Below are 27,386 nucleotides of genomic sequence, written 5' to 3'. Positions count from 1 at the left end.
GTGGGAAACCAGAAAAATAGAAATATTGCAAAAATTTCTTCTAAGATGAGATTATAAAACGGAGCTATTTCTAGTATAAAATCTCAATTTCATAAAGATAAAAGCTAAATATTTCTATACACATTCTATGAGTAGATGTCATACATCTACTGAATTGTAGTCACAACATTTCAAGACAAAGTATTACAGAAATAAACAACAGAGATGAAGTTGAGGCAGGTAATGTGATGAGGAATTTAAAATAATGACGTAATGATTTGGAGGAATGAGTGAGTATACTAAAGGAAAAGGAAGGTTATAAAGGGATTTTACTTAAATCTGTAGTGAGAGATGGGTGGAAATGGTGGATGATGGACTTTTATATGGAAGACTTTTCATTACCTCATAGACTACATAAACCTATGATCTAAAGTTGTGCATGCTTCATGCAAAGCTATCTGTTTGAAAATGACTGGTATTTATTGATCTCATAGTTGGGAAGATAAAAATTTGGGTTTTGAAAGTTTTTGTATGTGCACTGAAAATGAACTTTGAAAGATGAGACAAACGTCATATAATGGAACAAAGTAGATTTTAGTTTTAGTGTCCTTCATTACTTGGACCAATAGTAAGTAAGTATGAAAAAAATATATTCGCTAGAAATAATAAAATTCTAGTCAGTTCTAATTCTGCTTAATTCCTCCTTCAGTTTTGGTTCAGTAGAATGATTTGTTCAAACAGAAATGTTCTATGGCAGCATGTCTGTTTTGATACATTTTCACTGAAATACAAAAAGGGTTCACTGAAACACGGACCATGCTAACTGGTATGCAGAACAGATTTCCATCAGGTGTTTGACTGCTGTTGAGTGGAACTCATGTCTGCTTCATTCAGCATCTGTCATGTGTCTCAAGACACATTTTGTTTTGAAATCATATGGTTTCTCAAAACTTCTGTCCCTTTGGTGTTTTGAAAAATACATTTTATTTCCAATTGACACCAGTCAAATTCCAGCTTGTAATTTCCTGCAAACTAGAAGCTCTAAGATTTGGACATTTTTATACATGGTTTCACTGTATTAAATTATTGTTAGTTTGTTTGTATTTTGGTGGTGCTTCAGTCTGCTCTAGTGAGTTCAGTACAAACACAGAAAGAAAAGACTCAAATCGCTTGCAGGCCAGAATGATACAATGAAGGAGAGACAGCTGAAAAGTAGGCAGTAAAGGCATGTGTGATTTCACTGTAAACCAAAGATGAGCAAAAATGGAAAGAACTTATAGAATTTCTTTACTACTTTACGGATTGTTAATATATTTAGTAAAGTTTAGAAAAAGTACTCTAAGGAGAATTTTGACTTCACCCTGAAAATAAGAAAAAAGTTGAGAAATACTAAAGTTGTGCTATCTAATTGAATTTAATTACGCTAAGATCTGTGAATGGAAGCAATTTTTGATTACATAAAATTTTAGATAGCTTTTAAGGAACATCATAATTCCGAAGGCAAGGAATTATGAAGTAAATGATCAACATTCAAAAGCATCAAGAAAAATTATGAACTGTCCATCTAGAGTCCAGTCTCTGCCTTGCCTAATATATTAAGGCTTATGCTTGCAAAAATATACCTGTTCACTAGAAAACACCATAGCTCATTATTTCCTTTCTTCTCAAAAAGAAATGCTTGACTTACCTTCTTTAAACACAAAGCAGAACCAAATTCTGACATTTTCACTCTGACTAGAAGCTTGCACTTCTCTTTCCTTTTTCCCAAGGCTTCCTGTGTCTCTTTCCTCTTGCTCTTTTCTCTCTTGTATCCTTTTTAATGTCTTTGTCTTCTCTCTTTGACCACATCTGTAATTGCAGTCCAAGATAGTAACTCCCTTAGTGTATACCCTGGTTCCTGAGTGGATTTTACAGATTAGGATACACTCTAGATAGTTGAAGTCTGTATAGACTTAAAGATAGCTTGGTTTATGTCTACAGGCCTTGGAATCATATTCTCTGACAGAAGCACTTAAATAAAGCTTTGTTCCATGGGCCCTTACCTGCAAAGGTGACTGATGACTTAACTTCAACTTTCCCTTGTGGAGCAGATTCAAAGTAGAGTAGACCCTATATATACATAGAATGCAGTAAGCAGTCAGGCAAATTTCAGTAGCAGCTGTTTTGTAGCACATTTTGTAATGGCTACCAGAACTCCAAGTTACAACAGTATTTTCCGATATAATCATACAGACACCCTGAATTCCAAATGATCATAAAAATATCACTTACACATTCTGTAGAACTCAGCAAATATTCATCTCTATTTTTGATAAAATGAGGTTTGGAAGCATAAAGTTAATTGACAGTTGTTAAAACTACAAATAAAAACATCAAAGCTGACTAAGAGATGTTGGACCAATCCTTATACACATTGTTTTTGAAGTTACTAGGCATCATCTTCACAGAAGTGCAGTTCTCAGCACTGTAATCTAGAGACAGCCCAACAATCACATTTTATAGATAAGGCAACAGATCATGTCAGAACACTGGAAAAACAGTGTGTTAAATAAGGTGCAGAGACAACATAATTTTTATTTTCATTTCTATGAATTGTTCAGGGTGTTCATTGGTCAGTACAACTCTGTATATTGTGGGCCCTAAAGAGCTCAGAAACTGATTTTCTTCATTCTCTGCCGTTGTAGGTGAGGTTAGCTCAGCAACTGAGAAACATTCTTTCAAAATTAAACCAATATTTTGGTGATACATACTGTTTAGGAGACTGTGCTTCCCAAAGACCAGGGTTTGTTTTCTTTAAGTATCAGAATAGAGGTCATAGGTTTATACAGTGTGAACAATAGGGACATGTTTTGTTTCACTGTTTTTATTGATTCTTATTTACACTTTATGGCATTTTTAATTTTTTTTTAATACATGTTGGTTTGAAACATTCCAAAACAAAAAATAGTTTTTCTTTAGGATAAAATGACTAGCAAAGCTGAAAGTACCTGTTGTTTATTTCCATATTGTTATTTTATCTTTATTGACCCCTATTGCACACACTTCTATTTGGTGTAAATGAAGTACCTTCAAATGCAATATTTTATTATGGTCCTTTTTTACCTTATACTTGTCAGTATTAATTATTCCTGTTTGTCAATTAATTCAGTCACAAGAGTCATCCTGTGTATGCATTTGTTAATAGATATTTTTATTTTTTACTTCCTATTGACCAAAGAAAATATTTCCACCTGTTAGAATAGGAAGAGGAAATTTCCACTCAGGAGAATTTTGAGCTCATAAACTCATTTTTCAGCTTTTTTCTGCTATAGGTCTCTAAACTACCAACTCTAAACTTCATTATATATCTGTGTATATTTAGTGCCAAGGTCAATAGAGCATCCTAACTGGGATTGGAGGACAAAACCGGAGAGCCATGATTTTGATGAACTAAATCATATTCTTCAAGAGAGCAAAAAACTTGGAAAAGCCCTTGAGAATCTGTCTCGCAGTAAGTTGATTGATTTTTAGTATTTTAATGTAACCGTGCAGCCTGAATTGTAATATGGAAGTATATATTCAAAAGGCAGTGTTCTATTCATTTAAGTTTACTGACATCAGCAGTTACTTTACTGTTGATGAGATTCATGGAAGGTCTGAGACTGATTTAGCAGTTCTAATACTGACTGAATCTACTTCCCCTCCACCTCCTTTTTTTTTTGTTGTGTTAATTTTCTGTAAGCTTAGTGAGCTGAATTCCTCACAAAGAGATCAAACACCAGAGCTGGTGTAAGGAAAATGATGGGAACATGCAGCACTGAGACTGTTCCTTTGGGTGGAAGCAGTTAGATAGGTTTAGCTGCTTGTGATACCTTAACCACATTGATGGGGATCAGACCTTTCATTGAAGAAAAATTAGGTATCTTATGACTTCGATCCCAATTAATTCCTTGCAGTTTTGAAAAGCAATTCAGATAAATGATTTAAAGTGTTTCAGATAATTATTTACCATGTTTCTGAGTATTTATTTCATTAAAAAAAAAAAGGGTTATCCCTTAAAAGATGAGCAAGCAGGTGTAGTATTTAAAAACAGCATCCTCATGTAAGGAGTAGCTCTGAGAAATACTGGATAGAATATGATGAAGAATAGTTTTTTTCTCTCTGTAAAACAGAAATCTAAAATACACTAGTAGGAGCAAACACTATTGCCAAATATAAAGTGGGAAAAGTATTCTTCTATGGTGCATGAAAACGTAAGTATGGTGTGGTCTGTGAGCCTGAGAGGAGACATTTGAATGGGAAATATTTTCTTTCTCCTCTCATTAATTTTATTCACGGCACTTCTTGATTCATAATAGAAATTCCAGATGGTGTCATCAGAAACAGAGCTGAATGAAGGATGGAAGATCTGTTTTGTGGAGAATTTCGAGCTTTGGCATTTATTCCAAATTGAGGGGAAAAAACCAAAAATGCTTTATCGAAATTCCCCAAATGTTTAAGGTTGATCTTTTATATTCTGAACAGTTTTCCTGTTTGTGTTAATTACAGTAGTATAGTTACAGGGCTCTTCTCAGTTGCATTTCTAGTCTATCTGCCTTGTATTCACTAAAAAGCCGAAAGCACTCCTCGTTAGGGTCTCTAATTTACAGCCCCACCATCGCCCGATCATATTACTGTGACAAGTACAAATGAGTCTGTCATTTCCAGACCTTTCTCCTTTAGAGACTTGCAACCAGGCACATACAGATTCAGAAAGAAATTTCTTTTAGTTTCAGAACTGGAGATACAAAGCAATCAGAAGCAAGAGTTCAACAATAAAGGCTTTTATCCAATCTTTAATCCTATGTCTTTGTCTTCCCTTGTGACTATTGTGTAGGTTCCATTGAGCTCAGGCTTCCTTACACCTGAAATACCATTTGCAGCATTTTGTACCATTGTTTGCCAAAGAGTTTTCCAACTGGTGTGCAAAACCTGGCAGCTCTTTTGAGTCTTACACTTGGACCGGAGGTGAATATACATGGTCAGTCTTGTTTGAACCAGATTCTTACAGGGTTATTTCACAAGTGAAGCATTCCTCGCTGTTTCTTGCTTAGTACTTGATGTTTTCTGATGATGCATTATCTTTTTCACTGTTCTTTCCTGTTGGTTTGTCCCTAATGATTTGCTTTGATTTAACTATTATAAAGTGAATTAAGGCTATATCAACAAAGTAGGCTAAGCTGCACATGATGACTGTAAAAGTTTTACTTTCCCTGTCTCTTACTGTCTTCTTCTTTTGCCAGTTTGCCTCCATATTTCTTCAGTTTAATGTCTAAAACTGAACAAATAATAACTGCGGTTGAGACTTTGTGTTCAAAAAGAGCAGAAATAATTACACATCCTATGTGACACTTCCTGTAAATATATCTGTAAATATATTTAGGAATGTTTTTTTTCTTTTCTTTTCTTCTTCTTCTTCCTTTTTTTTTTTTTTTTTTTTTTTTTTTTCCCCAGCAGCATAGTGTTGTAGCTCATGTCCAGTTTGTGTTTACTCTAACCTCTGGATACCTTTCTTCACTGCTGCTCCTAACCAGTTATTCAAATTTTATATTGTGTGATTTATTTTTTTGCTTGTGAGACGTGGTACTTTGAACTTACTTTTACTAATTTTAGCTGCTCTATTCAGGCTGTTTCTCCAATTCGTCAAGATAATGTGGAACTTTAATTGTATCCCCCAGAGTGCTTTAAACTACTTGCAGCCTGATGTTACCCTCACTTTCATGAGTGTGCTCTCTATTTCTTCATCCAGATCATTAACGGAAATATTGTCAGACCTCTGCATGATTCCATTTCAGATCTGACAGCCAGCCCTTGAAAACTACCTAGTAAGTGCATTTTTCCCTCCAGATAATTATCTATCTTGTAATGATTTCATCTAGAATATAATTCTTTAATTTGTTTATCAGATTGTCATCTACGGCAGTAAACAAAGCCTTATTGCAGCTTAAGTATTTTACATCTACTTCTTCCTTTAATTCACTAGGCAAATTTACTGGTTGAGAAAGCCATTAAAAGGATTTGATGTGATTTGTTCTTGATAAATTAATGTCTGCTGTTTTTATCACCTTTTCTATCCACTAGATGTTTGTAAATTGTTTATTTAACAATCTTGTTGACTATTCTTGCTGCTGTCAGATGTAGGTTAGCTGATTAATAATTCCCCAAGTCTTCTTTTTTCCTTTTTCTAAAGAAAGATACAGTATTTGCCCTTTTCTGCTCTCCTTCATTCCTGAAAGACAATTGCTAGTGGTTCAGACGTTTCTTCATCTAGTTTGTTAGGTACTTTAAAGTGAGTTTGAACAGGTTCTGTCAACTTGAATATATCTAACTTTTTAGAATATCCTTCAGCTTGTTCTTTCTCTCGTCTGGCTTGCAATTTTGTCTCTTAAAATCAGAAGTGTTAAGTATCCAACACTGAGATTTCTTTTCATCACCTATTATTTGCTTTTATTCTCTTTGATGTAGTAGTTCTGTATTTTACTTTGTACTCCTCTCCTAGTGTATTTATAATTTCTTTTCTGGTGACTTTTTTTTTTTTTTTTTTGTTCTTTGATAGTTGTTGCTCGTTTTACACTTTAGCCGTTTTGATTGTATCACTGAAACATTTGCATCAGATTCATTCAAAATTGTATGTCCTTGTTCCCCAGTTTTTGTACTCCTGATTTTTCAGATTGTTTCAGGAAAGAAATCCAGACTGAAAGAAATTCAGTCCTTCTAGTGATTGAAACGGAACTTACTTATATTTAGCACCTTCCTTCCATGTACAATTTTCAAGACAATATGTGACTAATTTGGAGTAATTCTATGCTCCAGTAGGGCCAGTGTATCTCAGAAATCAAGAGTGACTTCACATTCAATGTTAAAATTATCTTAAGAGTATTTGGAGAAGAGTATTGCTGTGATTATAGGCTATGTGCTTTTGGAGCTCCAGTGATATGGGAAACTTGTGTTTCATTTGCTTCTCTAATAACCTGTGATGATTGTAATGTATTTTGATCCATCAAGCCAACTATTTAGAAGAGGTTTTGATTTATGAAACAACATACAGGTATATACTGCATTTCCCTGATACATGTGTTGTCTTCTCCAAATACAAGGTGTGTCTCCTTTACAGGAAAAATTCCATCCTGTTTCAAATGCATACCCTTCTATTTCCTCTTCTGGCCTGAATTCCTTTTAAAGAGGTATTAAAAGAGAGTTAAAATCTCCTAAATAATTAAGATCTTGCTCATGAGTAGACTTATCTTCTTCCCCTATCTTCCTAGGATGAAAAGATAGATACAGGAGATGTAACATAGTAAATTATAAGAGAGTGTTGGGTAAATTGAGGACTAAATCAGCAAAAGTTTGCTGCGAAACAAGTCCTTTATCTTTTATTTGAACAGTTAAGGACTAGAGTGCATATTGAATCTGTATACACATTGGACTTCCTATTTAAACACACTTAACAGTATTTAATGATATGTAATGTGTTGTACTGTGAGACAGCTGTATTTTTCCACATAATTGCACATAGCCTTTCAACAAACACAGGTAACCAACATTTTGTTAGTAGCTTTTGAATCCTTGCTGAGGCCAGGTGTATATGACAAATTAAAGGGGAATACACAAATTTATGATACTGTCAATTCAGTGGATATTCTAAGGTCAGCAAAATGGTAACGAGTTAACATAAACCAAGGTTATCTGGAAACCAATCCAAGTCAATTTGAGGGAACCCCAGAAATAAAGGTGTCTAGATATAACCAATAGGAGAAAAGTACTTATTTGTTCCTTAACTTGAAAGGATAGTAATCAGTAAATTGGTAATCAGTATACAAGAAAGCCAACTGTGATCTGATATCTGGAAATCCCTCTGAAGTATCTCTAACATGTACTTCTCAAAATGTTAGAATCAATAGAAGTTGTCTGATTCCTACGTAGCTTAAAACAGACAAATGTAATCTTACCCCCTTTAAAAAAAGAATAATATGATGAAAACCAGAAACATATCTTCTATTTCTCTCACATAGGGAAGAAGATAAATTTTGACAACAAGAGTAAAAATTCTTATAACCATAAGGATAGAACTAGTTCAAGAATTGATGAGAATGCATAAGCGAACTCCTAAAATCACATTCTCTGTTTATGGATGAATCTGCAATGGGGTGAATTTGGAGTGTGAAAAGATTAATATGTGCATCATGAAGTGCTTCAGTACATTTAGCTCTCTCTGAAATGCATTAGGATGGGTTTTTCTCATCATAATTTATAAACTCCCCCACTAATAAATTTCCATGCTATGGGAACTTATTAATGAAATACAGGTTGTGGAATATGTAACTGAGTGCCACAAACATTTATCGGAGATGTCTGAATTTCCTCATTGAAATCAATATTCCTGATGGTGATCTAACTGTAAATGCACATTTGCATGACATGTAACCAGAGTTTTATCAATCACCTTATGCTGAAGGCATTGTTTGAAGAAATACTTTTTCAGCCAGACACAGTTGTTGGTCTGAAATGCACTTTAGTCTGTAAAAATGACTTACCCATGTTCAGTTGAGCACCTAGCCCTAAATGCTTTGCTAATTGAACCACAAAACTAGTCGTGAACATTCTATAAAGGTTTTTCCTTTCTTCTTTTCCTTTCTTCTGTTCAAGCTGAACTTTAAAATCATGTTATGCTTGTGTGAGATCAATGTTTGTGATTTATTTTGAGATCGACATTTTTAGATAAGCTCAATCAAACCTTTAAGGAAGATAATTTTATCTCGGTACTGCAGCTGTTATATGATACTGCCTTTGCTCATACTATCCATTTGCTTTTAGTGTGATGTATGAGTAATAAAACAAAATAATATTTTCTGAGATTGAAACAGGAAGAGTGTGGACATAATTATCACTATTCATTTATTAAGTAGAGTTTATGTGGCAGGGAGATCACTGTGGCTTTTATTGCAAGTATTTCTTTCCTATATGCTTTAAATTTTTGATTACCTTTGCTGAGGTATGTGCTGTTTTACTCTAACCTTCTCGTAAGTCTTGGGACCCAAGTCTCTTTGAGTTATAGTGGCCTTTTAAGATATGGTATTTGGCTTGTTAAAAATTTCTCTAACGCTGCTGCAGGTAGGACTTGTGTAGCTAGCATTGCAGATGGGACTTTCTAGCCCTTAGAAAAAGGGGATTGGCATTCAGGAGGTAGCGGAAGGATGGTGATTCCGTGACGATATCCAGATATCCATAGTGCCAACCATAGTGAGCTACCCACCTTAATCTAACCTAGTGTAGTATGCAGGTTTCTCTAAAATCAGGAAGTCTGCAAGATTCTACAGTGTTCCTTCTTTTTTACTGAGAAAAGCATGACATCGGCATATAGAGGGTCTGGGCAATAATATTCGGTGACTATTTTGCATGTTTTTCTTTGTTCCCCTACTTCATTGCTCCCCAAAGTTAATCCTGAAATGTGTATTCTCCATTGGAGCCACTCGCAAATTTGGATATCCAAGTGTTGCAGGTCTAAAGTACACACTGGCTGAGGATTTAATTAATGTTATTTTTCTTAAAGTCATCACAGTGAGGAGGTTAAATCCATGTTTCCTATGTCATTCCTAGATAGTGACTATAGTGCGTGCTGATATGTTAATGCATGGTGCCTTGTAGATGGTAGTGTTTCCCTTGTTACTCTGCGGCTAAAAATTGGGAAAAATTTTATCCTTATTCAAGGTGGAAACCCCTGCAGAAGCTCAGTACAAAAATTTGTTTTAAAAAAGATTGTTTAATAATATAAGGAAATATACCCCTTTATTTTCTAGTACATTGCGGTTTCAACAAGCCTTCACAAAAAATCTGTGAATTATTATTGAAGAAAATAGGGTTTATTTTGAAAATTGTAAATGACTCAGTGTAAATAAATAAAATAATACAGGAGCGTCTATTATGGCAGCCAGTGACAAATCTCTTACAATGTTCATACACAGAAGCAACTGAAGTTGGTTTTTGTGTACATATTTTCCCGAATCTGGGAGAAATGCTTTGTTTGCTACAGACCATTTTCCATCCTTTATAATCCAAGAATGGTATGGAATAAGCAATCTGTGTACACCGTGTTTACTACATGACAAAAATAGGCTTGTGCACACAGGCACAGGGGCACGTAATTTGCATACTGTCAACTACAGCATGACAACTATCTTATGAACAAGGCTTGGCTATGGGAAATTCAAGTAAATCTAAGATGGCCTATCCCACCAGTAAAGAAACATAAGCTTCCCCACATTTACCATGTATAGAAGAATGCATAGGGGCAATTAGCTGTGGGGCAGTGGTAAAATATTCCTGTGTCCGTGCTCCAAGTTGTGGTATTAATAATGGTTGAATAATAATGCTCTTTGTTTCTCTCTGCAGTGCGTTACAGAACCTGTGATGTGCTAGGAGGCTGGGGAATCCAGCCGTCCACAAGTTCCGTGGCCTACACTGATCCTGAGAACGTAATTTGTTATGGTAGTTGGAGTTCTCTTGGGTTTTCTTAGTTCCAAAACGCTACGTCAAAACCAGAATGCTTTGTTTGGTGCACAGGAAAACTGACTATTGGGAGCTCTGTGGCCATCTTCCGGAAGTTTAGGAAAATGCATCAGCTATTTGCATCTCCCACTGAGCTAACTAATAGTAGTCTGGCATATATTACAAGTAGTTAGTCTGGAATATATTACAAGTAGTAGTGTTTTATTTTCTGATGACTAGGAACACATTAGACCTGTCAGATATATGTTTGTGCATTTACAGAAAAGTAGGTCCTAAGAGAAAAATACGACTAGTGTTTTGTTACTCTTTTGTTACCTATTTATACAATTAATTAAAAAAAGCAAACAAAAGTAGAAAGTGTAGAAATTAGAAAAATCTAGAAAAAGTAGAAACTTCTCTGAAGTTTCACAGTTCCCATTCTCATCAGAATACTTGCTCTATATTTTCAGGTGCGCATAGCTTATGAAGTTGTTGCAAGTTCTTCAGCTAGTGTAAGGCTCATCAGGAGTGAAGCAGCAGGCAGGGATTTTATGACTTCTTGCCATTTCAAAAAGACTTGAACTTGTACAGTACCTAGTATTTTGAAAATAGTTTTCTGCTATTTAATTATAGGCTCCAAACTCAAAAAATCACTCTGCACAGATGAATATGTCCAATGAGTGGAAAGGCATTATGTACTGCCTTGGTTGTACTTGATGCAGGATAGCAGCAACAAATGAAACTCTTTTCCTGAGACCTGTATATAAAAGAGCTAGGTATCTTTAAGACTGGTTGAATTGTTGTTAAAAATATTCATTTTTCTTTTGAGAGAAAGTTCAGTTTTTGGTCAGTTAGAAGTTAAAGCAGTATTTCCCAAGGACAAGATTGTTTTTATTGTGTGCTAAATCTTTTTTACAGTCAAGGGGTACGTTTTTCTTCCACATCTCCTCAAAAAACAATCTATTGGCAGGATAAAAATGTTTCAGTCAAAAGGGGTTGTGCTATCATGAACAGCCCCACTCCATATTTGTTAATGATCACAGATGGCAGTAGCTGTGGCTGTGGAGCATTTCTAAAGGACTGTGAGAGCTTGTTTAGACCAATTACTTTATTTTTTTCAGCACCCTTATAGAGCAGAGAGTCGTTACACTCAAAAGTAGAAACAGCGTCCTGGATCTGTCTATGTAATTCACCAGGCATCTGAGTGGGCTAGGTACTTGTGGTACCTGATCAAAATTCAGCGTTCTTAATTAAATGTAAAGGGGAGGATTTTCAAAGACATAGCACGGACAGTTAGGTGCCTAACTAATTCCTGTCGTAAATCTTACTTGTGAGCCTTCGTTGATGGTGGCAGGCAAAACACCCTCATTTAATCAGAATACAGCAGTTTATCATTGCAAAAAGTAAGAATGGTAGAACTATTCTGTAGTTGTTAATCATATATATGATATAAAACTACAGTGAATGTCTGTGGGAAACAGCTGCTGCAAGAGAAAGAGCAAAGTACATTCACATTTCTGGAGGATTCAGGTTTGACATCAGAAGACTTACCCCCAAAAAAGAGAGAACTTTCGGAACCATCTGCTGCCTAGTGGCTTGAGGCAGAGCGAAGATGAAACAGCCCTAAAACTTCCATCCTTTACATTCAGCATTAACTGGTTGCATTTTAACTTTAAGTGCATTAGCTGAAGGAAGTTAGAAACTATTGTTCTTAGTAATTTATAATATAACAAATCCATTGGATTCAGGAGTGAACAAACTAGATATGTCAGTTTTTGTGTATGAGAGCTTCTTGGAGATTAGGATTATATCATAATGAAAAAAAGGCCATAGTATGAGTAAGTGGACTAAACAGTTGATGAAAGTTTGCACATTTTTAGTGTATGGACATTTTACCTAAACCTGAACTATAACCACTTTCCATTTCAAGTAATTTCATTGAGTAGGTTGTCCCTTTGTAGCAGCCTGTGTTTTTACAGTGATATTCTTATTTAGAGTATATAAAAATAAATATATATGAATGCATATTTATTATCTTTATAGTTTATGTTTGTATATTATATAAATAAATCTATTTTTCCTCTCTTCTGTTGTATAAACGCCATAGAGAACTGGAAATAACTGTACAAGGTGCAGGGAGTACAATCAAGTATTTGTTGACCAATAATAAGTTAAAAGAAGTTTTTTGAAAAACACTGATTTCTGTTTTGAAAAACACTGATTTCTAAACTCTGGTGATTCTAGGAATCTATGAAGCAGTGCTGGTAACAACCACTTTTATCATTACTTTGCAGAAATGAATGTTTTCTTAAGTTGTCAGTTGCTACCATAAAGTGAAATAGCTGACAATAATCTATTTTGCTATGAAAAAGTCAAGAATGTGCCAAAAGTTAAGGGAGTAACAGTTACCATACATATCCCTGTATGGAAATTATGCGTATTTGTTTCTCTACTTGCAGTTAGATTGCCAGGATTCTGGATTAAAAGCTTTTTTTCTTTCTTAATTTTATGATAATATATGCAATGGGTAGCATCAGATTAAATTCTGCAATTCATTCTCGTATTAGTCATTTCAAGTTTTTACTTGAGAAATCACTGTGAAAACTGGAGCAAAAAGACCTTGCTCTTGTGGTATTCTGCTTGCTGCTCAGAGGTGCAAGTTCCTGTTCCTCTCAGCTTCACCAGTGCTATTTTGTCAGTTTGCCAAGTGTGAAAGAAAATTGATAGGAGTGGGCACACACCAAGCCTGGCACAGTAGAATCTTGGAAAAAAATGATATGCTTTTTTACTCCCAGCTTTTAATGGACTAATTTATCCTGATCTCTGCTGATGAAGTTGTGTTAATGTTAATGGGGCTCAAGCCATAACATAAATACCTATATTACTGACAGCATGGCAAATCCTGCCTCTGGAGGAATCACTATGCTAAGATCATTGTAATAAGCTTCTTAGGAAATTTCTTCCTTAGAATCCTCTTTCTTTTCTCTTGATACCATATCAGAAAGAGATATAGGAAAAGAGATTTCATATTTGGTCCTGTGATTGCAAATATAAACATTTTCTATTTTTTTATTCTGTTTTGGTAAGATGTTCTCAGATATCTTGCTGTCTACATGATTGTCTATAAAATACAGTTAGTTTTGGTTGGATGCTTCAGTTACTTAGCTTAGTTTTCTGTATAATTCAGAACAATTTCTGGTGTACTGATGGAACTTGCACAAAAAAAGTATTTTATTAAAAGCACTCTTATAGACTGTGGAAGTTGATAGTACTTCTGGTCAAAGCATATAGTGGTAGATACAGTTTTCTCCATTTGACGTTCCATGCTTTCAGACTATCCTTTGATTGCCAATATAGCAGTAGAATAGTGAAAGTACTTAGCATGTTTTGGAATAAAGTCTACAAATGGTAGGGTTACCTTTCGTAGTTCAGCATGATTTACTTTGCCATAATTGAAAATAAATATTTTTAGTAAGTTAATCAGGGTAGGAAAAAAAAAGAAAAATAAAAAAGCTATAGCTATTTAAATCTTAACAGCCATTCTGTGTTCTGTAATGAGTCTGCATCTTTCCTGACTGGTGTGATTATGAGTTCTCAGGTCTAAAAGACCCAGTCCCAGAGCAGGAAATGAAAGCAGAAAAAAAAGGGACTTCCTATCTGAGGAAAAAACTCATATCAAAACAAACAAACAAACTTCTGAAAATCATGGGAACTTCCTTAGAAAAGATAGTGTGCTTTTTTGGAGAAGAACATCTGTGCTGTAAAATGGATTGACTTCGCTTATCCAAAATACACCCAATGGTATGAAGATCTGATTGTTGTAAATCAGGTATTCAATGTGAGATAAAGATAACCTCAAACTGAGTTTTCACTTCCTCAGAGAGAACATTTATCTACTCTATAGTAAATGCCCATACAGCTTTGGGGATGAAAGAAATTAGCTTTCCTAACACATTAATGTCCTGTTGAATGGCTCAGGTTGGTGCAACTTGCTGATGGACACTCTGTATGAATATTAGTACAGTGTTTGGAGTAAATAAAACTGTTAAGTTTTTAAAAACAGATTAATTTAAAAACAGATTCATTGCTCTGGGGGTTAGGAGGATTAGACAAAATGTGTTTTGTCCAGTATAACCTACTCTTTTAACTACTGGCATATTTCTTCTTTGTCAATCAAGTCTTAAAGTTCTAATTGCAATTCTGTTAGTGCTTCGGTGTTTTTAAAGCAAAAACCAATATAAGGAAATGGTCTAAAGTGAGAATTAGCAACATACAGCAAATGATTAAAAACACAGTGATTAAAAAAGGAATGTAATTATGGTATACCAAAAATTTAAGAATAAAAGTGTTCTAGAAATAAGCTGATACTGCTGCAATCTTTAGTGTGATTTTAGAAAGATTTACTCTCAGTTCAGCTGATATTACGTGTTCTGTAATATCACCTCCTGTCTGTCTTAGAACAAGATGTCTTGATAACACCACATGAATTAGAAAACAACTTTAAAGAACATGTTCTTCCTATACGTGTATGATTCCAGCTTTACTTTGACCATTAGGAGATTCTTTGCTTTGCTTTTTGAATAGAAGTTTTATCCTAGAAATATTTCTTATCAAAATCTGATAGGAACCTTAGAAATGGTTTGCTTTTGAGTATTCAGAATTTTCAGCGTGAAAGCATGTTTGTCAGGCCATATGATGTGGCTGAGGCACATATATGTGTCATAAGTTCTGAGACCAGCTGTGCATATCTAATGTGCTACAGAACAGTCATTGGTAAAAAGTTATATGATTTGATGAAAGCAAACAGGAAAGCCTCAGGCAGACATCAGCAGAAAGGACAAAAGAAGAACTAATAAACAAGGTCTTGTTCAGCGGATTTAGAACAACTGTTTTGCATTATGTTAGGAAATTTGAGATTTTCTTCTCTCTGGTTTTAATTCTACTGCTTTTCATAGAACTATTTCTACTTTGACCCAGGGAAAAAGACAGAAGAGTCATGCCCATGTTGCCCTGTAATTGCAGGATACCATTACATGTGCTGATCAGAGCAAGATTTGCATAATTATGTGCCCATTTGTAAATATTAAGTTGCTGCTTTAATTTTCAAAAGCAGGTACAAGCATACTTACGCTTGTCATCACTTTACTAACACATCTGCTTTTTCCATTTCTGTAGTTTTTTTGAAAATTCATTTTGATTATATTACAGCTGAGGATAGTTAAGAGTATATTGTTTGTGGGCAATTTCAGTAATAGAACAAAATATGATTGTATGGTTCAGCTGTGTGCAGAGAACAATGTGCAAACATTTCAGATTAAACGTTAGTTTTATTTACTGTGATAAAATATTTCCAGAAAGAATATTTCTAAATTTTTTTTTAAATCTGTTTGTTTTCAGGCATTGCTGTTTCTGATGAGCTTGATAAGGTAAGATTCACTGTATGCCTAAGGAACAATAAAAATAGACAGGTGGTAATGGTAATTTTAGACAATGAGACTAAATCTCCCTATCCTGGCATATGTACTTCAGTTCTGTTAGGTTCTGAGGGTATTTGGGTATGGAAAGCTGTTGGGTAAGTATTGTGGATGCATTAAGAACTTAATTCAGGATGGGCTGTCAGTTGTGGAAAAAAATCTCATTCAGTTTGAAAGTCCCTTAATGAGGCTAGATGAATTCTTCTGAGCAAGATAGCATCATCCATTGGGTTAGCTTAATGGTATACTGTTGGGAACGTTTAGCTTTAAATATCTTTAATTCATGAAGTCAGGTTATTGGTAGCTTCTGCATTACATGCATTGTGCATGTAATTACCTTACCTCAGCTATTATGGTTCATGAAAATCGTTAGAAATATTCTTTGGTCTCCAAATCTGATTAGAAACGCGCAATATATAAAAATCAAACTTCGTTTCCTTCCTGAATGCAATATATAATGATCTCTTCTGTTTTGGCCCTTCTGAGAAGTTACATAGTTAATGTGAATTTAAATTTTAGCTGTAATGAACTCTATACTGAAAGACTCATTAAACTAAGTTTTCAGAGTTCCAAGGATATAGAAAACCTTTCTTTTCCCTATTCTTACCATTGAACAGCAGTTCTCTTTTAGTACCAAGAATCTTGAGTTATTTTCTTGGTATCAGAAATCATTACTATCAGGGAAGAAAGATTAAAAAGTGAAAAAGGCACAGGACTGATTATTAATATAGGAGACAATTTTTCCCCCCCTATCTTTCCTTTCTCATGGTAAACTGGGAGTGCTATCCTTTCTGACACCAATGCCTGTGCAATACCTCCAGTGGGTTCTCAAGAAGGGCCAGTTAGAGAAGGTTGATTGCTGCTACCATGCAATCCTATGCATATGGGGCTGCCATAGGCTGCAAAACAATGACATGTCATTTTGACCTTGATCTTGCTGTATCTCATTTTTCACATTGAATGAACAGAATCTAAGCTTACCTTCCTACATTCAACTGCACTGAGAAAAGTATGAGAAATACAATTACAAAAGCCCTTCCATTAGAACCCTTACCTTCAAGAATATTTGCAGACAACTCATCTTGGTTTGGTTTTGTTTAGTGAAAATAACATGAAATAACACTGTTTTGTGGGAGGAAAAAGACATTTTGGGCCAGAGCCTAAATGCTTCTTCCATTTTTTAGGAGATATTTCTCAGTGTTAAAATTCTTTTTAATAGATGATAGTCTTGCTTAAAAATCATTCATGCTTTTAAATTCAATGATTCTATGTGAAAATTGAATGGGGAGCATTGCTAGTGAATTTTCTAAGGAACAAGTCTGAGCAAAAAGTAAATTTTCTTTTTGTTACCACATTATTTCATTTTTAGATAACAATAAAATATTAATTCTAAAACGTAAGATACATGTTTTCAGTAGTGTATACTCTCTGGCACATTTACAGTAGTTAATCTACTTTAGCATCCATTTCTGATGAGAACAGCTAAAGTGAATGTGCTAGAAATCAAACACTATTTGGAAAATAAAAAGATGAAATACAGACCTCTTTCTTTTTTTCAGCCTTGTTTTACAGGCTTCCAGGATGGATTCACTGAAAATATATAATTTGTAGTCTCCATTGTCTCAGGGGAGCTTCACTACTATTTCTTATCTTGTCCCACAGGGATTTTTAATGGACATAAAGGCTACTTCTGTACTGACAGATAAAGTATAGTCAGGACCATTCTGTGGTATGGGAAAGCCTAAATTCATGTTGTTAAGCTCCCTTTTCAACAGGGTTTACATGCAATCTGTCTCTTAGGAAGCATGTGCTAACTCCTGAACAGCACCTGTTACTTGTTTATAAGCGTGCTGTTTGGCTTAGGCCAAAGAAGAACTGAGAACTACCTGATCACTATTTAACAGTGTATGCAATTTAGTTTCATTTAACCTGAGCATGTCCTAGGCAATTTTTGTATTTTGTTTGTTTTTTTTCCCCCTTTTCCCAGATATAAATGTAGCCAAATTCACTGTTATTCCCTTCCCAGAAATAGCTGCTGATACTGCAGCTTCCTTATCTAGGCTGTAGCAGCACTGAATCCTTTCTCAAACCACATTATAATATCTGTTTGGATTACTTATTTGGCCCTTCAGGTGCATGTAATTGTTCTAGAACAGCATGCCCAACCTAGCATTGGATTCTGTTACAAAATTTGTATTGCCTGGATGTCATGAGAGACATGCTATTAAGCACAGTAATAAATTCCTCTGCACACTCTTCCTTTCTTTGATTTTTCTGACAAGTGGAAAAATTCTTCGGAATTAGGACAAGGCCTATAATCTTGCTCTCTTACAGTTTAGATTTTGAATCCAGAGAAGATAGAGTATATATATGTATGTTTTCTTATTTTTGTTTCCTGTTATGTATGTTTGTAAAATAGCCTCTTTCTGGCTGCAGTAAACTCTTAACTGCCTTTGACAGGGGAGTTTTAATCAATTGTGTTGGCTGATGTACCTCCTCCTCCAGATAATCCAGTTAACTAGTTACTTGCTTAGTTACTTGAGCATTTGGATTTGGAAAATGAGTTTGTTCTCTGTTACAATCACTTTTGTGAAAGGGTATTTCATTTAAATGGTGTCTTTTCAAAGATCTGCTGTTATTAGCTTTGTGCCAGTACTACTTAGGATTTCAGTTAAACACAGAAAAAATGCAAGACAAAGAAAACAGGCAAAGTCTTTCTGTCAGAAGGGAAGTTTTCAGTTTGACACAATTTCATAACATTTCAGAATTTCACGGCTAACACTGCAAACAGAAATCCCTATGATTTCTGTAATTAAACCAGATTTATTATATCATTTTTTTCTTCATTTTATTTATTTTACACTTATAATGTCTAGTATTCCATTTCTCTGGTGATTCAGCATCCCTCTCTACACCCTGAAAGCCAAATAAGATGAGTAGCTGACACTGCAATACTGTGTGTACAGAAAGAAAATGGGGAGACATAACTTCTGACTCACAGATTTTAAGACTAAAGTGCACAGTTAGTGTAATACAAATTCCTGAATTCGGTCACACTCTTTCACAAATAGTTTCTATTCAGTGGTAGAATATAGAATTCCTAAAGCTCCCCAGTAACGTCAAAAATTTTGTTAAAGAGATACAGAATTTGAGTTAGTATGTTATTTTTGCTGTGAAAATCTATGAAATTGTTGAATTGAAAATTTATGAAATGATTAGAAAAGCTATAGAGGAAAAAAATCGAAATTTGTCATGAGTTTCAGATTTTTTCCCAAGCCCGTTAGGACACTTCCCTGGGAAGCAGAAGTTCCAGTTCACACAGAAGTGTAGAAGAGCCATACTACTGAAGCTCCTATGTCCTAAGTGATTGCTCTGACCATGGGCTTACTGAATAAGGGAAGTTATATGTGAAGATATGCCTGCTCTAGAATTCACTGCCACTGGAAGACCCTGTTTGTCTCTATATCACAAAGTAAATCGTAACATACGTTGCGCTGTAGTATACCTGCATTGTAAGATACATAGCAGTAAAATATAGTTGGGATATTGCAGTGCAGAAATATATTTCAAATGGGACTTGTACCTATTTTATAAATTAGATCATTGAAGTATTAATCTAACAAGATTCTAACAAGATTAACAGACTATTAATCTAACAAGATTCTAAATCATAGCACAGGAATATGGTGAGGCAAGACATGACTTTTTTACGCTTCGATTAAATAGAGCTTGAAAGCACTAGTATACAGGATGGTCTAGTCCCTACAATGTCTAGAAAAGAAGTTAACATAGCAAGGATAGACACAGCATTAATGGTTTACTTATTCATAAGCTGTTAGCACAGTGTACAGTGTCAAGGAAAAGCTGTGGTTCTGAAAAGGGCAAATCTCTAGGTGTTCTTCACTTTCATCTTAAGGGACTGGTATCTTTTAGCATGATTGAAACTGCAAATGGGTGCAGGTTTAACTTGCACCAACTAGTTCTTATCCATTGTTAGAAATTATCCTAGGGAGAAAGGGAGGAAAGCAAACAGCTAGAGTAGCAGGAAGAAACTTTAGAAGGGGCCAAAGAGTTCTTAAAGTAACTGATACAGGCATCTTCTTCAACAATGCTATTTTGTGCTGTGGAATAATCTTCTCAGCTTGTAGGCCCATGATGGTCAGGATTACACCTATCAAATAACAGGGACCACTCTCATCTAATTTACATTACCTGACTATGACCCAGCACAAGCAGATAAGTAAAATGTATATTTTAACTACATAAAAGGAAGTATGGGCTAGATGAGTGGACAGTGAGGTGGATTGAGAACTGGCTGAAAGGCAGAGCTCAGAGGGCTGTGCTCAATGGCACAGAGTCTAGTTGGAGGCCTGTGGAGTTCCCCAGGGCTTGGTACTGGGGCCAGTCTTGTTCGACTTCTTCATCAATGATCTGGATGAAAGGACAGAGTGCCTCCTCAGCAAGCTTGCTGATGATACCAAGCTGGGAGGAGTGGCTGACACACCTGAGGGCTGTGCTGCCATTCAGAGAGACCTGGCCAGGCGGGAGAGCTGGGCGGAGAGGAACCTCCTGAGGTTCAGCAAGGGCAAGTGCAGAGTCCTGCACCTAGGGAAAAATAACCCCATGCACACTACAGGCTGGGAGCTGACCTGCTGCAAGGTAGCTCTGTGGAAAAGGACCTGGGAGTGCTGATGGACAGCAAGTTGACCATGAGCCAGGAATGAGCCCTTGTGGCCAGGAAGGCCAATGGTCTCCTGGGGTGCATTAGGAACGGTGTTGCCAACAGGTGGAGGGAGGTGATCCTGCCCCTCTACTCAGCCCTGGGGAGGCCTCATCTTGAGTCTGTGTCCAGTTCTGGGCTGCCCAGTGCAAGAGAGACATGAAGCTACTGGAGAGAGTCCAGTGTAGGGCTACAAAGATGATCAGAGGGCTGGAGCACCTGCCCTCTGAGGAATGGCTGCGAGAGCTGGGCCTCTTTCGCCTGGGGAAGAGAAGACAATGCCTTCTGGGGGAGGGGGGAGAGGAGTGTCAAGAGGATGGGGCTGAACTCTTTCTCAGCAGTGCTAAGTGAGAGGACAAGAGGCAACGGGCACAAACATAAACACTGAAAGTTCCACCTGAATATGAGGAAGAACTTCTTTACTGTGAGAGTGACAAGCACTCTCCAGGTTGCCCAGGGTGGTTGTCTCCTTCTCTGGAGATCTTCAAAACCTGCCTGGACGTGATCCTGTCTAACATGCTCTAGGTGACTCTGCTAGAGCAGGGTTGGTGGTGGTGGTAATGTTGAACTAAATGATCTCCAGAGGTCTCTTCCAACCTTAACCATTCTGTGATTCTGTGATTAAAGAAATACACTAATTGATAGAAAATCTAAAATCTCTGAAGCCGTACTACTTCATACTATATACTATTTCAGAACAGCTTTACCATTCAACTTAGAGGAACAATTTTTAATCTAAATTCCTAACATAATGATGTAAATCATCAATATTAGTTTGAATATTCCAGATACATTTTGCTTACATTATGTAGTCTTCTCCAGCTATCTTCTTCTAGTAAGTGGTAAAAAATATGATTACTATTTTTAGAAATGCATGTTATTAGAAAGTTAATGCATTTCTGGAATTGAAAGATATATTATGTAAAATCCTAGCAGAGCTGCTTTTAAAATGCCAAATGAAGATTTATGTATTAATTTTGCATTAATTCATAATGGTTGTGCTGTTCATTATGCTAGTGACCTCATCTGTTGCTTAACATAACTGAAGCAGGACTCGTTCTAGGAGCTGTGCATTTATTAGAAAAAAAGTCTTTAGAGATGGATTTAAATAAAGCCTAGATTTCAGTAGTCGCTTTTGAAAAGCAAGAAAAAGATTTGAAGCATCAGGATAGGCAAATCTCTTAGAATTTTATTAATGTGAATCTTTTCATTAGTCCTTGACTGTCTCTGGGCATTACTTAGACCTCTGAAATTTTAGTGTTTTGTACTATTTTGATAAATAGTTTTATTTTCAATATTTCTTCTTTTTCCTGCTTACATGTATGATTGGAAACAAGCAGTGCAGAGTTTTTCTTTATTTCTTTTCAGGACACAACAGGTTTTAACACCCCACTTCTCAGACCTCGTGTGATTGGAGAGTGGGTTGGTCGTGAAGAGAATGATGCAGATCCACTGGCTGCTGAGATGTTGCAACCACCGATACCAAGAAGTAAAAATGAACAGTGGGACAGTGAAGATAGCAGCAGTCCTGGAGGAAGGTGGGATTTTGGTTTTGCCTAGAAGTCTTCAAATTTGTGAAAAAGAGCTTTCTCTTCAGTGCCCTCTTTCTAAGGATGGAATATAGGGCTCTTAAATTCCCATCTATACTGTGGCAGCATGCAAAATGTGTGGGAGTCAATAATACGTTTTCTAGTGGTTTTATTTATGATTAACTTCATGCTCATTTGCAATCCCATTTTATTCCTTTGTGAAAACCTAAGTGTATGTTGATAGGATTGGGACCTATTGCTTAATTTTTTGACGTATAGACTTAATTTGATACATCAAACTCTTCTATCTTTCAGTGGCTAGTAGTCGCTGTTTGTTTATCTTGATACGTTAGTGATAAATCTGATATTCTCGTTTAAAGGAAAGATAGACTAGGGAAACAATATCTGTGTTATCTTTAACAGGATTTCCTAAATTTATCTGCAGTTCTTAAAAATAGCATCTTAATTTTCTATTTGAGAAAGAATTACTATTAACATTATATTCTCTGCAGTAAATACCTTCTGATGAATCACTGCAGTCAATTGTAACTTGGCTGAGAATGGGGCAGTATGTTTATTTGCTTCAGCTACACAGAAGAGGTGATCATTTTTCCAAGGAGTGCATTTTCTACAATTTAAAGATGTCTATTTCTTACAGAAAATGAAATATACAGAGCCTGTCTTTAAAAATTATTCATGTTAATTTATTTTTTTTTATTTGTGTATAGCCTCTGTTAATTGCCTGAACACCTCATGTTTTCCCTCAAAATTGTGGCCTTTCTCTTTGGTTACAACTAGTACACTAACTACAATAGATACCTTTTCTTCTTCTAAGAGTGCAAAAGCCCTCCAATTTCAGTTTGAAAAGGTCTAAGATTTTCCTTCACTATGTCGCTGATGTGTCTTTTACATTTGAATTCACCTCCCTGTAACAAGGAAACTAGTCTATCACTTGCTCTTCTCTTACAGGCCACATTCATTAATTTTCCTCACATGTTGGGAGTATTCATTATCCCTGCACACTTCTTTCAATCAGATTATTGTGGGATAAATTTCATGTGCTACTATTTCAAAGAAGTAGCAGTGCGTAGTAATAATCCCTCAGACAGATTTTGGACTGGAACCAAGAGAACTCAAACACTGGGGTCTGTTTAGTGCTATTACTGGGAAAGTAATAAAGTCAGTAGCTGGCATTGCAGCTTAATTGTGAGGGCCTGGTTTTCTATTTTTCCTTACTCAGCAGTCCGATAAAGAAACTCAGTGAAGTGGATATTGTATCCCTACTCTCAATGGGAAGGAACAGAAGTAAGTGTATCTGATCTCTGAAAGAGTGCTCAGGCATTCAGCGCTGAGTAGCAAAGATTCAGATTAGAGTATTTTTCTCTTTGTACAGGATGATACAAGCTGTGAGAAACCTCACAGCTAGTGATGTAAGTAAAGGTTGTGATTAATGGCATTAAAAGTATTTGCAATGCCTTGTTGAGTATCATGACAAAATCCCATTACCTGGTTTTGTGGAGTAAGGAGAACATGTGGTGGTTGATGTCAGGAAGGAATCGTGGGAAACTGATATCTCTGGTTACACAGCAAGTGCTGAGGAGCTTTTGAAAAATATGTGTCATTAAGTGGGAATACTGATTTTCAGAGAAAATGAATAGCTATTAAATTGTATGCAGCATATGGATTTACATTTGGATGACCCAGTTCGCGTTTGGGATAATTCTTTGCTTCATTAGCATTACATAAGGTTTTATAAGCTATGTATAAAAAACATATTTGCAGTCTTACAAAATACATGTAAAACTGCAGAACTTATGGTAGGAATGATAGCAAAACTGATGCGACCTATGTATGAAAGTTCAAAAGACCCATATTGACCAAGGTTAATCTGAATGTTAGTAACAATTCACTAATAACAGACAGTTTTTTCAAGGTATGATGCAACATTACTAGGAAGTAAAATACTATTAGTAGAATTTGGAATTGGCTATACTCCAAATATAAGACAAGTAATAGGTAATAATAATTTAATGTAGCATATACATAGTACATCTAAAAGTAATGGGAGAAGTATTACTTCTATAAGACTAAATGAAACTCTCAGAGGAGCAAAGTTATCACGTACAAAGTGTTTTTGGCTACCTCATCTATACTTCGTTAAACTATTCCATAGGCTGTAGAGCCAAATAATTCAGTTAAATTTTTACCTGGCAACTAAAAGAGGGAGCAATTCAAAATTGATATAAAATATTTCTGATTATGTGTTGTAAAATCTGATTTATCAACATTATAAAACACTTTTAGTAAAAAGTGATAGTTTATTGGTCACTTGTTATCATGATTTATGTGATGTGCCAGCAGACTCTCAAAACTAATCCTAATTAAGCTACAGAGTAAGAGTAGAGTAGCAGAATAAGTGTGTCACATCATTGGTAGGGTAATTATCATCAGTGCCTTAAGCCACAGACTCCCTCCATGTATTGTTCTCACAAAGTGTAGCATACAAGTTTTTTTTTTTGTTTAATGGAAGTGAAGTCGTGGGACTTTAAAAAAACTCATAGCATTCTATAGAGGACTAAATAGAATCACATATTTCTGTGAACCACTGCTCTTTCGCTTACATATTTACTTTTTCAGTGTAGTTCTTTTCAGCATAAGGCAGAGCATAGCCAATATTCATAGTATGTGAAATATGTATAAGTTGTCTGCTTTTTCTGTCATGGTAACCATGACCCTCAGTTTTTGCTCCACTTAGTAGTGGAGAGTGGGAAAGAACCGCTGCTGCCTCCTCAAGAACATACATTCCTGTAGTCACAAGTGGTGGGAGTTGGTGTGTTGTGTGTCTGAAAATTAGGCCAACATACTTAAAAAGAAATGGAGTTAAATTTGAGCAACAGTTTTCAGATGTTTGCAGCAGATCCACATTTCTGCAACGTGGTTTAAGACAGTCTGAGGCATTTCAGACACCTCTTGAGGGGCACCAACCTTTTCTCTCGTCTTTATCTTGGAAGTGTAAATAACCAGAAAAATTGCCAGCTGCAGCAAGTCTTGCCTTAGACCTTTCTGCTATCCTTCTGTGCATTTCCAATTGTCTGTTAGGTGCAGGACACAAGTCAATAATCAGTAACGAGGATTGTTGTAGTGCTGTGCAGTGCTTAATCCTGAATGGTTAGGATACTAAAACCATGCACAGCAGTTCTTAGTTCCCAGTTACTGTTGTTAAGGAACAATAGCAATTAGTAATTGACATCCTTGTGTTCTGTATATGTAATGTATTTGGACCTGATTAAATGCTCTTAAAGGTAATAGGATGTTTCTCATCGTTATTTGATCAAAATTTTAGATAGGAATAGAAAACATGAACTGACATAAGTCATCTAATGATCAGGGATGAGTGATAACCAGCTAATTGTTTGTGGTCTGATGGTATTAATCTTCAGATCTGGAAGATATCATGGGCAGCAGTAATTTGACAAAAATCTGACAAATTTTGTGGAGAGTCCTAGTAAGAGAAAGTTGTTCTTTCCTCCCTCACAGCTTAAAAATGGAGCCAAAGACCAAAGGACTAAAACAGCAACAGCAGCAACATAAGAAACTGCTGGCTGCCATGCTTTCTCAGGACTCCTTTGATTCTGCCCAAAGCACAGCTCCATCTGTAACCGAAGAAGATATTGACAATGAAGATGATGCAATGGAACTGTTGGGTAACTGCAAAAATTATATGCATTTTGTAATACTTTTTATTATAGATTAATCTAAAAAATATAATAACCGATGAAACGCAGATTAGTTTGAATCTGCTTCCTCTTCTTGAGGCACAAGTTTTCAGCAACTCTGTAAAAGTTAATAGGGTTTAATTTATAAGTTTCGTGAGGGAATGTAATGAATATTACTATATATTGTGAAGAAACAGTCAGCTACATCACACTCCCTTGAAAAAATTAATGTTTCAGGCATTTCAAATAATTAATTTGAGAATTCTTAGCTACAAATAGGTTAGACAATGTAAATTTGTAAACTCTACAAGGGTTTTAATTGTAATTTTCTAATAGACTGGGCTATATGCTAAATTGTACTCTAGAAGGCTCTATGCTCACTGCTTTCTCCTTTTCCTGGAATAACTACTTAATATCAAAGTATAAAGAAGTATACACACACACACATATATACACACACACATATATGTGCACATAAAATATATATAAAGACAGGAGGGGAATTGTTGAAGAAAGTTAATTAATACTCTCTTTTGTCATTTTTAAAAGCTCTAAAGTAAGATGCTTGAAAAGCAGTCATTAACTTGTTTTTTATGGTTTTTGCTGTATAGAAAAATGTAGGATCAAAGCACATGAAATATGTAATCTTGAAGGATAGCTCAACGTTCTTGTATTTGGGAGTTCTGTCACAAATTATTTGTTCATAAAGAATTTGAGTTTCAGATTGGACCTTAATCTAAAAACAGAAGACCACCTTGTGCTCTATTCTGATTCCATAGTTTCAATGTAGTTATATTTCTGTTGATTGATGATTATGATATAGCTGTGTTATAGTAAATACCACTGGTAGAAAGTTCACTATATACAGTTTGGTTTCAGAATTGTTGTGCTTCTGAAACACTGACTTTTATTTTATTTCTCAATTTATATTTTACTGACCATACGTGTTTTAGATTCAATAAAATTTTAAGAATGACATTGCTGCAGAACTTCTCAGAACTTGAGGCTGTGACGTAACGTGAAAAACATTTTATTTTCTTTTGAAGGTAACATAGAGAACTTAAATTTCTATCAGCAAACACAGATATCTTTAATTGCTATATTTTCCAGATCAGTGACTCTGTGATACTGGGATTTAATTTTTATTACTGCACTGTAACTGCCTTGATGCTTTTTACACATGCAGTATAACTGCTATCCAGTCATGGCTTTCTGCCACCACTGAATTGCAGGGCATTGTTACATGTAGCTACTTGACTTGTTCCCTTTAGGGTTCATTATTTGTTGCTTATTCAACCTTTCCTTGAAAAAATATGAAACATCATGCCCCTAAGTTCGAACTTTGGGAAAACAATTTCTGCTATTGATAACAGATGATTTTAATCCATTCCTTTTTAATAATCCAGATTTTCATAGTACAAGAACTCTATATCTTTGTGTGTATCCAAGAGAATCTTTGTCAGAA

The 27,386-nt window shown here is 35.5% G+C and overlaps 1 protein-coding gene across 1 annotated transcript in view; it reads left to right on the top strand.

Moving 5' to 3' along the window:
• C2H8orf34 (chromosome 2 C8orf34 homolog) overlaps nt 1-27,386 on the top strand; it is a 135,763-nt gene that overhangs the window by 37,209 nt on the left and 71,168 nt on the right. The window contains exons 4-7 of the mRNA XM_062568535.1: nt 3,341-3,469; nt 15,880-15,908; nt 22,045-22,214; nt 25,743-25,909. Of these exons, the coding sequence (XP_062424519.1) occupies nt 3,341-3,469; nt 15,880-15,908; nt 22,045-22,214; nt 25,743-25,909 (495 nt within the window). The remainder of the gene's footprint in view (nt 1-3,340; nt 3,470-15,879; nt 15,909-22,044; nt 22,215-25,742; nt 25,910-27,386) is intronic.

This window comes from Rhea pennata, chromosome 2 (genome assembly GCF_028389875.1).
Source record: "Rhea pennata isolate bPtePen1 chromosome 2, bPtePen1.pri, whole genome shotgun sequence".
Classification (NCBI taxonomy): domain Eukaryota; kingdom Metazoa; phylum Chordata; class Aves; order Rheiformes; family Rheidae; genus Rhea; species Rhea pennata.
The sequence above is the reverse complement of the archived record's forward strand: the minus strand, read 5'-3'. Positions and strand labels throughout refer to the sequence as shown.